This window comes from Trichechus manatus, unplaced genomic scaffold (assembly GCF_000243295.1).
Source record: "Trichechus manatus latirostris isolate Lorelei unplaced genomic scaffold, TriManLat1.0 scaffold00209, whole genome shotgun sequence".
Lineage (NCBI taxonomy): Eukaryota > Metazoa > Chordata > Mammalia > Sirenia > Trichechidae > Trichechus > Trichechus manatus.
In genome coordinates, this window is record NW_004444145.1 from 2,550,796 (window position 1) to 2,563,550 (window position 12,755).

At 41.8% G+C, this 12,755-nt stretch overlaps 1 protein-coding gene across 3 annotated transcripts in view; it reads right to left on the reverse strand.

The window, feature by feature from the left end:
- The window catches only part of SLC11A2 (solute carrier family 11 member 2), a 30,430-nt gene extending 18,616 nt beyond the window's left edge, over window positions 1-11,814 (reverse strand). For 2 of the 3 annotated variants that reach the window (XM_023742408.1, XM_004388326.2), the window contains exons 1-2: window positions 11,673-11,814; window positions 1,243-1,314 (exon numbers count right to left, since the gene is read on the reverse strand). In XM_023742408.1, the coding sequence (XP_023598176.1) occupies window positions 1,243-1,314; window positions 11,673-11,793 (193 nt within the window). In that variant the 5' untranslated portion in view covers window positions 11,794-11,814. Of the gene's footprint in view, window positions 1-293; window positions 1,200-1,242; window positions 1,315-11,672 lie in introns of those variants that run through there. The other variant, XM_004388327.2, reaches the window with a different exon arrangement.
- Window positions 11,815-12,755: the final 941 nt, after the last annotated feature.

Here is a 12,755-nt window from a genome sequence, read left to right on the forward strand (position 1 = left end):
TGTCTTTGGTGTTCTTCATTCTCCTTTACTCCAGGTGGGTTGGGACCAATTGATGCATCTTAGATGGCCGCTCTCTGGCTTTTAAGACCCCAGACGCCACTCACCTACTTGGTAATTTTTACAGTCATTCCATTTTCCTCTAAAAACGCTGATATTTAAGGCTCAAAATATAACATTCCTAGACCAGTTCTATTGGTAACATAAAATCTTAACTTTTAAAAGAAAAAAATTAGGACAGTCTAGTGGGACAATTCCCATCTTTTCTCCTCCCCTTACCATTTGGTAGGACTTACTCAAGGAATCGTCCTTGGACATTCTATCTCTGTCAGGCTTCTCAAAAAACGTGGAAGTTGCAAAGGCCTGCTACAGTTCAGGCTAAAACCTGCTGCTGCAGGAAACCCACCAATCAGGAACCCTTTGCCTCTGACTAAGGCCTGCAGCGATGAGCAGCAGGCCACGTGGTGCTGGGCAGGTCACATGGTGCTGGGCCCTCGTGATAGGCGGCTCCTCTCAGATTGATCAGTGTTTCCCTGAGTCCGGCATTTTTCTGTTATTCTTAAATGCAGGGAGGTGGTTGGAGAAGAGGGCTAATCCGCCAGATATACACAAAACCCAGTTTGCTGTTGTCACCAAACGTCTATTTTGAACCACACAACTCTAATCCCTGTGTTTCCAAAATGCCCTTGTGAACTCCAGTCAGAAAAGCAAAAGCTTTTTGTCTATAAGGAGCTGGCCCACATCATCTTAAGTGGCCCTGAAGTGATAAGGAAAATTATAGGAAAGGAATGGAAATTCCAAAAGTTTAGAACTTGGAAAGAATTAGGAAAGTTAGAAGTTTAAAATTAGGAAGGATTTGCCAAAGCACTCAAGAAGCTCCAATCAAATACAATACAGAGTATGAGGCGCTCCCTGTGTAGTTTAATGCTCTACACACAACTGAAACATCAGTTTGTCATGAGCAGCCAACGTCTCGGAATAATACTGCCCTTGCAAGCACCACAGCTACAGATAATGTTAATCTTGTCTCCTCGTCTCAGAATTAGAAATAAAATATGAGGCAGGCTTCAGTGGTTATAAATCCATTTTCATTTACCACCTAAATCACCAGATGGTGACTTCAGAGGGAAGACGGGGACAATTTTTCTTGGAATAGACAATGAGAAGGAAAACATGGTAAATTCCTGTTACTAACTTAAGCCTAATTTCAAATAAAAATTAGACAATAACAAAGCTGTAAATTACCATCTGGCATCTTCTGCTCAGCACCCAACACCATGATGGATACCGGAGTGCCCGTGTCCTTAGAATAGGATTCTGGAAAGGAGAAAAGGGAGGGAAAGAATTAAGCAACAACCAATGACAAATGAGAACCAGCAGTTTATTATTCTGTATGAATGAACCCTTATTATGTGAAAAGAATAATTCTTCCACCAAATTAGATAATCTTGAAAATAACTGTAGTTGTCAGAATATGATTAAGAGATATTTAACAAATACGGAAAGGTCTTAATCACATTTTTGCTGGCAAGACTTCAAAATCAAATTGAAGCAAAAGGTAATTCAGGGAGGTAGGCAAATACTTTTTAATAAGCATCCACAGGAAGGCTGCTAGGCAATCACCCAGTCTCTGCCTTTGCCTCTGGATTAGGGATGCATTTACTACAAATATCCAAAACCAAACTGATTTTCTCCTATTTTTAAGAGTTGTTAAGGACAGGGATATAAATCTTTCATCTAACTAACAATTTAAGCTTATGGTTCAATCTTCTGGGGAAAAAAAAAAAAAGAAAAGCAGCACACCAGAACACTGGTAGTGGAGGGCCTCTACTGAGTAGGCACAAGTTTCGTTGAGGAGAGACTTCAGCTATAATAATGCTCCAGCCCTTGTTCCCCAACCCTCATTTAGACAACTGGAAGAAACTACTCATCCCTGGCCCTGCCCCTTCTGGGCTCTCGCAGGACTAGCAACGCCTACAGGAAACCAGCACCTCTCTGCCCGGCAGCAGACAGTCTATGGGGTGCTGGGAGGGAAGGGGTCTCTGATGTCCAGCTTCCTATGACTGGGTAGAGTACATGTATTTGGGGGGAAGAAGGAAGGGAATACAGTATTAGCAAGCTCATTTGGCCACAGATCTATATTCTCCAGTCGGCCAATAGGTTGATTTTTTGTTAAATCTTCTTAAATCCGAATCATAACTATCCAACTGAAAAAAGTCATGAAGCCTCCTCTTACACATCTCTTTTACTGCTGAGTCTTTTTCCGTCCTTGTTCCCTTGTTGCTCCTATCTGAACAGCACTCTGCTTTCTTTTTTGCATAACCTATCTACCAATGTATTCTATACCTATCCTATAGAATTACAGAATTCAGACCTGAAATGGTTTTAGAGTTTCTCTATCCAATAAGGTGTAAAACATACCACCATCCGATAATTTGGAAAACAATCTTTTATCTCTATTGTCACCAATATCAAGTGTTATAATGGACAACTATCATGTTCCTGCAGTCAGGTTTTCAGCCACTAGATGGCTAAACACCAGCCAACAGCCTCCAAGAACACTGACCAGATCCAATCCCTCTTTCAGCCAGTTTCAATAACATCTCACCTAAACGAAATTTAACATATCTTATCACTCAGAGTAGCAGTAGGCACTTGGGTTCCAATCACAGGACATCCCCTTGATTCCACCCAGAACCTGTTTACTTCCTATATATAATTCTAATAAACCAGGTTATCAGGTTACCCAACCTACAACAAATTAGAAACCACAAATCCGATTTGGGATTATGGCCCTTGCTGGAAAAAGGGAACCTGGCCCCTAAGGAATCAGAAAAGCTAAAAAATTAACATCAATCTTGGGCCATGTGGTATGAGGGCAAAGAGCTCCTCTACTTCAACCAGCTGTGAGACCATTATTGCTAAGAGTACAATAACTCGTGTTTCCAATGATGGTCCTGAATCACCAAAAACTGATTAAATTGGGCTACTTTTGTAATGATAGCTAATACCCTGTTTAAGAAGGCACAGAAGTGTGTAATACATTTGAGGAAGATTTCCATCCAAAATCGACTTTAAAAAGTTATTATACTTAAAAAGCACATTAATTGTGGTAGTAGTGTATTTTTTTCCCCAAGACTGTAATCTAGAAGGAGTCCTGGTGGCACAGTGGTTAACAGCTCAGCTGCTAATCAAAAGGTTGGCAGTTTGAATCCATTAGCCACTCCTTGGAAACCCTGTGGGGCAGTTCTACTCTGTCCTATAGGGTTGCTATGAGTCGGAATCGACTAGACAGCCACAGGTTTGGTTTTGTTTGGAATGGGTAGTCTGGAAAGGTGACAGTTAAATAATTTTAGACAGAAATATTTCATGGCAAAATATTTAGTAACTATTATTAGCATTCTAAGTGATTATTCCTATACCAAATACATACAGAGCCAATAAAGTACAAGTCTGGTGTTCTCTCTGAAATCTCCAGAACGTATTATTCCAAGAGAAAACATTGATTCTGGATTCCAACTTTCTCATCAAAGCTTTTGGTCAACAAATCATAAGCTCCATTGCTTGCAGTGTCTACAGAACATAACCAGGGTAGGGAATAGAGAGGGCCAGTTATGTTTGGTATGCTACACAGTATTTGAGTCTGCATGAAAATTTACGACTCATATGGAAGCAGTAAGTTAATATTAAGACAGTTTTGCTCTCCAGGACCATACCAATGGGTTCTTTCAGTTATTTCATTGCATTAAGGAAAAAATCCAGAGTTGAGACAAAAACAACCAGAATCAACCCAGTGATACATTCATAATTATGGTTAATACTGCTTTGATGTTTTAGCTCACCCACAATCATAAAGTGACACCTTCTCTTAAACCCAGTATGTTTACTCCTATCAAAAATAGCAATCAACAATAGGAAAATTACAGGCATGGTTCAGTGTAATATGACTATTTTATCCCATTCCTTACCAGAAGCTGTAAGATTGTTTTTCGAGATTAAAATGTTAGTCAAATTACATTCTCTATCTAGAATTTCAAGAATGTACATACCCTCTGACTCAGTAATTCCACTTCTAAGAAAGTATCCCACAAAAATGCTCACATGAGGAAGTGTACAACAATATTTCCCACGGCATTATTTCTAGTACCAAAAAACTGAAAACAATCTAGATATTAGTGGGGGACTAGTTAAATAAACTGTGTACATTCATAGAACTGAATACTATACAGATCGCTGTAAAGAATAAGGCAGATTTGTATGTATTGATAGGAAACAATCTCCAAGACATGTTATCAAGTGAAAAAAAATTTTTTTAAGAACAGTATGCTATCATGCAGGAAAAAAAGAAGAGCAAGAAGGAGAATACACACATGTATATGTACAGATTATCACCAATGGACATGTCAGAAACTGGTAATAATAGTTGGTTGTCCCTGAGAAAGGGAAAGATTACATACAGGTCAGGTGAAAGACCTTTCACTGAATATATGTTGTATACCTTTTTGCACTTAAAAAATATTTTACTATGACAAGACATTATTTCTTTTTTAAAAAATGTTAAAGGTCATATGGATTCACACAGCTTCTCAACAAACACTTTAGGGATGGTCAGTGAACTTTCTCTAATAAAGGTTCTACAATGGATAATCGGAGATCTGCAACTGTCCAGTTAAAAAGCATTTCTTGCCTTAAGTTTAAGTCACTACTAGTTTGTTTTAGTGCCCAAATTGCCATGCTCTGAATCATGATGTAGGAGTTTCACCTAAAAGCAAAGAAGCAGAAGCCCATCTCTTCAGGGAAGCCTTTCATGACTCCCTCATTTGTGTTATGTGGCCCTCTTCCACGTTCCTCCAAGGCACCCACTGCTTACCACTATCACTACTCTTACCACTTTGTCTTGAAATCAACTCTCCCTTGTACTACGCTTGCAACTTTTCTGTAAGTTTGAAATTACAGGTATATCCAAATGTTACCCCAAAAAAATGCATACTAGCTGTCATGGATTGAACTGTGCCCCCGAAAAATATCTATCAACTTGGCTAGGCCACGATTCCCAGTATTGTGTGACTGTCCACCATTTTGTCATCTGATGTGATTTTCCTATGTATTGTAAATCCTACATCATGATGTTAATGAGGTGGGGTTAGTGGCAGTTATGTTAATGAGGCAGGACTCAAAATCTACAAGATTAGGTTGTATCTGAGTTAATCTCTTTTGAGATATAAAAGAAGCGAGCAGAGAGACAGGGGGACTTCATACCACCAACAAACAAGAGCCAGGAGAATAGCGTGTCCTTTGGATCCGGGGTCCCTGCACTGAGAAGCTCCTAGACCAGAGAAAGACTGATGACAAGGAACTTCCCTCAGAACTGATGGAGAGAGAAAGCCTTCCCCTAGAGCTGGCACCCTGAATTTGGACTTCTAGCCTCCTAGACTGTGAAAGAATAAATTTCTCTTTGTTAAAGCCATCCACTTGTGGTATTTCTATTACAGCAGCACTAGATAACTAAGACGCTAGCTATAATAAATCTTGAACATCTAATTAACAATAATGTTCTCTTAGCAATTAGAAGAACTCTGGAAGACAATTTGAACCGACCAAGCTTGTTTAAAAAATTATCCCCAAGAGTTTGAAATAATTTCTTATAAAATTCTCCTTTAGAGAGCAAAAGCCAGTTGCCATCTAGTTGATTCAGACTCATGGTGACCCCATGTGTTACAGAGTAGAACTACTCCATAGGATTTTCTTGGCTGGAATCGTTACCGAATCAGCTCATCAGGACTTTCTTCCATGGTGCCACTGGGTGGGTTCAAACCACCAACCTTTCAGTTAGTAGTGGAGCACAAACCATTTGTGCTACCCAGCAACCTCTTTAGCGAGCATAGACATTCAAAGTCATTTCACTGACTTTAAAGCTGTATTCAGTGCTGCAAAGCTCTCACTAAAATTAATTGTAAGGTCTAGGGAGGACTGTTTTTCAACAGTTTTCTAATTCTTTCCCTCTTCTTTCCTCCCCTTCCCCATCTCAGTAAAATCAAAAATAGCTTTAAATAGGAAAAGAACTTTCATAGAGGCAGCCAGAAAGTAACGGATTAAATAAACGCAAGCAGGAATGTTTAAAGATGAGTAGCAAAGCCACTTTTTCTCCCTCTTGATGCTTCCCTCAGGCCCTGTTCAGTGGCAGAAGACAAGCTGATTACAAGTAGAAACTGCCAGGTACACAGACCAAGGCTTTAAAAAGCGAGAGCAACAGGAGTTGTGATCAAAAGATTCCATTTGTCCTAAAGAAAATGTAAAGATTTCCAGATCCTTCTAAAATTTCTAAAGGTCTACTTTAGGGCTGAAGTTACTTGATATTTCTACTAAACCATTACTATCAATCTAATACCTATGTTGTACAAGTTGTTGTTCTTGAAGGTGAGCTCCTATCCTCTGGATGACTGGGAGTCAACAAAAACTCTTACTGAAATATTCAAGTGGTTCAAGCAGAGCTAATTGTTTTCTGAACCCTATATATTTTATTGGAGTCCCTGGGTGGTGCAAACAGTTAACACACTGAGCTGCTAAGGAAAAGGCTGGAGTATTGAATTCACCCAGAGACACCCTGAAAGAAAGGCCTGGCAATCTACTTCCAGAAAATCAGCCACTGAAAACCCTAGGGAGACTAATTCTACTCTGACACACACGGGGTCACTGTTAATCAGAATCGACTCCACAACAACTGGAATGTATTTTAATAAGGAAGATTACTAGCCACTTTTTTCTTAATGAGAGATTATTACTTCCTCTGTTTTTCCATTCTAGGTCAATGAAGAAGCACCACTTTCTGAGTCTTTACATCAAGGACATCCATCTAATTAGTTCCAAAACTCAATCTGTCCTCCTGGGGATAAGGAGGGAGAAATAACTTAGGAGACCCTGTGAATTTCTTGAGGATGTGAAGTTGAAAATATTTTTTAATCTGGATGAGCTTATCCTATTTTTCTTTTATTAAATTGATTTTGATATAAGTCGGTAAAATGAAAAAAAGACAATTTGAAGACTTAGATTACATCTACTTCATGACTGAAGAAACAAAGTGAAAAACCTCTCCGGTAAGTGTCAGTTTAAGAAAAAGGCCTCTAATCCTCTCTACCTAAGTGGGTAATATTACTTCAACCAAAAGCCACACAAACACGCCCAGTTCATAAAGTACAAACAGTGCTTAACACCATCAGGGCCTCTGTCTCTCTGTGTCTATCTGTCTCTCTCTCTGGCACAATGGCCACTGAGATACCAGCTTAGACTGTTTATTCATTTTACTGAATTTTTGTGCCATAACAATAATCTCAAAACTGGAGACGTTTTTTGTTTTTGTTTTTGCTTAGTAAACCAGAGAACTACAATTTCAACTCAACAAATCTGTTTCTCACTTGAGTTGAACTTTTGAGAGTATGTTTTACGGTTAAAAGAAAAACCTGACATTGTAGGCCACCTAAAGATAAAGATGGAAAAGAGAAAACATTAAAAAGCAAGAAGAGGAGAGAGGGAGTAAGATATGGAGTGAAGAGTACAGTTGATAATGAAGCCAGCTGCCTGGGTGTCAAAAATGATAACAGTTGGGAGAAATGTGGCCAGGCTGTCAAGAAGTAACTGATCTCTTAGACAAAAATATCACTCATCAACCAGAGATCGAAGAATTAGAAAGGTCTGGTACCTGCTAAATAGAACTCTTCACTTTCTCTGCTCTTTACTGGGATGTTCTACCAGCTTCCAAACCTCCCTGGCTGCTCACATTTCAAGGTCATTAAAGTCTGCTTCCAGTGACTATAGCTTGGGCTTTGTTCCTCCCAGCTCTCACTGTGTTTCTTTGAACTTCCCCCAATCAGAAGTTTACAGCAGTATGCTTTCATTTAGTGGGCCAACCTGGCCTTCTGGCCTGACACATCTATCCTGGCACATGACCCCATGCCATGTGAATAATTTCAAAGACTCGTCTCCAAAAGAAAAAGAATCCCCCTATTAAACCAGTCTACTCTGTCTTCTTAAGGAGCCCTGGTGGCACATGGTTAAGCACTTGGCTACTAACTGAAAGGTTGGCGGTTTGAACCCAACCAGTGGCTCCACAGGAGAAAGACCTGGTGATCTGCTCCCATAAAGATTACAGCCTAGAAAACCCTGTGGGGGTCACTATGAGCCAAAATTGACTACTTGACAATGCCTAACAACAACATCCTGCCTCAGAAAAATGTTTTGCCCTCCCACTTTAAGTAGCTTTTCTCTAGCAAATATGAAAAACTATTATCATTAGATTACATATTTAACTCATTTTTCTAATGACAGATATTGGCCCCTAGATGTAGACTGACCTTGTTTTTATGTACATGTGTTTCCTGAAGTTTCTTAAAGCAAAGAAAAATTATATATAAAGACAGACAACACGTATTAAAAGTCTCCAGGCATTTACATGCTTCCTTCTGCTCTTTAGAATCCTGATAAACTGTTAATAATTACATAGTAGCTTTCTCCTTTCATTACCTAGGAGTGTATCCCATTTAGAGATAAGAGATAAATGGGACCAAAAAAAAAAAAAACAACCACATAAGATGATCTACCAGCAATAAGCAGGACAAGACTGAGAACCCTAACTTCTCCATCTATGTATGTCTTTACTGGAAACTTTGGTCCTTACACAAAAAAGTAAGTTACTCTGATCTTAAATTAAGGGTAGAAGAGGAGTTAGACAATAAATATATTTTTATCATTCCTATGCAACTGTTTTATATTACATTCTGATTTCATTAAAATATATTCTATAATACATATATGTCATTGCATTTTATCTATGATATTCCTGATGATATCCGAAGAACTCTTCTTTGTAGCTCCAGGAAGCAATAAATGCATAATAAATATTAATTGTTCAAAAAATATTTGTTAAATTATTAAAAAAACGGCACTCAGTGAGTGAGACAACAAGAGTCTATGTCTTCTAACTCCTCATCAAATGCTCCCTTATCTCTTTACCAAAATCTTTTCTTCAAACCACAGACGCTCAGGGAGATAATACAGATGACAATATTAGGGCATTAGCCTTTCCACTCTGCCTCAAAAACACTCAATTCTTTGAAGATATCACTCCCTTTCCTCCTTATGCAAGCACAAATAGAGAGTTTTCACAAAGACACTGTCCTCCACTCTTACCATATCAACATTCCACTCTAAAGAAGTATTCAGTTGTCTTGTTTCAAAGCTGAATAACAACATTTATACCTCCTATACTCCTATATCTGGCCAGCATACTGCTACAGTAAGCAATGCTTTTTCATAAATTCAAAGTTTCTCATTTTGTGATTAGTTCTCAATAATGTTAAGTGTGTAAGTAGTGGCTTCTTTGGAAGAGGAGAATTAGAAGACAAAACCGTCTTCCATTAGTCTCCCCGATAGCTCCAAGAGAGCTTGAGGGAGATTTTTAATCCCACAGAAAGGGCATAAATCTGTCAGCAGACATTTGTGGATATGTGCGTGGTGAGGAGTCAGGGACTAAAGATGCCTTTGATTCAATAGCACGAACCCAAGCTCCTGCACTAAAATTCAAACAAAAAACATCCTACTTTGTGGATACCATTCTCTAACCTTCTGAGTCAATTGCTGAATTCGACACTGAACCAAAGCTGCTTAGTAGGGCAGCTGTGTAGCGTAATCCAAAGGGACCACTGCTGATTTCCTAACAGAAGAATAACATTAGATTCATATGAAGCTTCCTCATTTGTTAACAAGAAGTGCTATCCAGCTGCCCAGAAATTCCCCTTCCGAGTCCCATTAGCCATTCCAGGAACATGAGAAACCACATATGCTGCAATCATAGCCTTTTTGGTACTGGGTCCAAAATAAACTGTGCCCAAGCCAAGACAGAGAATGAATATTATCCAATGAAGAAATAAACAGCCAAAGTTCTCAGGTTACAGTTACCCAACACTGCTATCACAGTAGATGACCTAACGTAATGATGTTTCCAACCTTATTTAATGATAAAACACCCAGAAGAATGAAGAGTCACATGTAATTATACTATACTCTCAGATCAAAGACAATGATGGAAGACAAAGGCCTAAGGGATCATTGGCAGTAGGCTCATAGGATTCTGGGCAAAGGATGAGTAACAAGGTCAGAATTCCTTAGTTTACCTATCTTTAAGAGGAAAGTAGGCACATATATCAATCACTAGAAAAGGACATCATGTTTAGTAGAGGGTCAGCTAAAACGAGGGAAATCGTCGATGAGATGGACTGACACAATAGTAGCAACAATAGGCTCAAATATATCAAGGATCCTGAGGATGGAGCAAGATGGGGCAACATTTTGTTCCGTTACACATAAGGTCACCATGAGTTGGAACTGACTGGACCACAACTAACAACAGGCACAGGTAGGTAACAATAAAAACTCCTATATGCCAGGAACTGTCCTAAGCACTTTGTGTGTATTAACTCACTTAATACTCACCAACAACCCAATACTTTGTTGATAGTATCCATTCCATCCCCATTGTAAGTATGTGGAAGTAAAAAGAACACAGAAGCTAAGCAACTTGCCCACAAATCTACCCAGCCAGAGTGGTGCAAACAGGTCTGTCTTCAGGTTCCACAGGGAGTCAATGTAAACATAGCTTCCCTGGCTTCACCAACATTTACTAAAATCACGGCCAGCAAAGTTTTCTGGAAACCTATCTCCCCTTGCCTTTGCTTCCATGTAATTTTTGTTTTTGCTTTCTACTTTAAAGAGACTGCTTTAACTTCATAATACCCCTTTGAAGCAGTGGGGAGAATATCAGAATATCTTCATTTTACACACAGGGAACTCAAGTCCACGTTCCTCAACTAGTCCTCTAATAATGCTCTTTGAAGCTGTCTGATTTGAGGTTGAGAATTTGGGAAAAACCAAAAGTGAAAAAGACTCCAAAGGAAGAATATCAAAGAGTAGGCGATAGCTTTAAAAGTAGTAACATATGAAACCAAACAGTTGGAGAGTTGCAATGTGTCCCCTACAAAAACACCCTTGTCCTGCAGCCTGGAATCCAGAAAGGCCCTGGGAGCTGCAAGAACAGACCACACAAGTACTGAGCGGCCTGCCCAGGCCCTGCCCGCCGAAGGCGTTCCATGGATGTCGGCTGGACTAAAATGATTTTTTTTTTTAAATTGAACTGGTGAGGTGGGAGGCCCCAGAGAGTGAACTGGGCCCCAGAGCTCCGCCAACAAGGCGGCTGCGGGGGACCTTGCCCTATGCCCGCAGGCCTCCGAGGCAACACTGAAACTGGTCAGCGCACCGTCGATCACGAGTCCCGGCAGGGCGTCGGGTCCAGTCGCGGGTTGGGCCATTTCCCCCTGGGACGCGGCGGGGAAGTGGCGTGGCCCCGCGATCCCTGGAGCTCCTCCCTGCCCCCCCATTCCTAGTGCCCTCCTCTCGGGCTTCTTTCGAACAATGCGGCGCCATCCGCCACCTGAGACCCGCGCCGGACGCTTCAGGCCCTTCCTTCCTGCCCTCCCCTCGCAGCTCGGCAGGGAGCCCTGCGTGCCCAGTACTGGCCCCACCGCCTGCGCCCAGGCCGGCCCTCAAGTCGCCCAGGCCCCTCCCCGCCCGCCAGGATCAAGAGGCGCGCCCGCGTGACCCCTGACCCCGCCAGCCCCTTACCCTACCTGCTCCGCAACCACCTAACAGGCTGCCTCCGCGCCGGCAGCTCCATTTCCCTGGAGCTAGCGCCAAATCAGCCAGCTCCCTACACTCGCGCGATTGGCCGACAGAGCCACAGCCGCGCATTCCTATTGGCGGGATTTCCCGCAGCGCCCTGCGCTCGGGGAGAGCCGACGGCGAGTAGAGAGGTACCGCCCACGCGAAGGTCAGGCGAGGGGCGGGCCCAGAGCGCGAAAGAGAGAGCTGCAGCCTGGACGCCAGCTCCGCGTGGGAAATTCTGACACCGCACTTGGATTTGGAAGTTCTCGCCCCGCAGGCAGCCGGGGGACAGATTAGTTCTGCCGTAGTTCGCCGCCAACTCACGTTAGATACTGGCAGTCTTTCTCTTGGAGACGTGGCAGTATGAGGTACAGCTTCACCCTATAAAGTATTTCCTCTCGCCTCCAGGACCACATCATAGTATGCTGCCCCACCAAGAGCACCCCATATCTGGGAGGAACTGCGAAACACCAGCTAGTGCAGCCAGTTCGACTGCCTCAGCTGTCCTACTCCCAAACTTCAGTAGTCTATTGTTTTCCTCCAGCCTACCCAGCTGTCTCGCTTCTTTCCCAAACTTTAACCCCACCTATGAGTCGGAATCGACTCGATGGCAACGAGTTTGTTTTTTTGTTTTGTTTTTAACCAAAAGCAGGAGCCCTGGTGGCGCAGTGGTTAAGAGCTTGGCTGCTAACCAAAAAGACTGGTGTTCGAATCCACCAGCCGCTCCTTGGAAACCCTATGGGGCATTTCTACTCTGTCGGATGGGGTCGCTGTAAGTCGAAATAAACTCGACGGCAACAGGTTACCCAAAAGCAGTCCTAGCCTCAGACTCACAGACCAGTACCTGTCGCTCCGAAAATGATAGCCAGACTAGTGGTGCTGGAGAGGGGAGAAATAAATGGTGTGACAAATCACCTTGATTTTCTACGACCAAACGCTTTCTTAGACCGCCCATCCCCACCCCCACCCCCACCGCTACAGCATTAAAATAACCGAGCTATCTAGGTAAGTTGTAGGCTCAGAGGGAAAAAGCATAAACCGGCTTCATC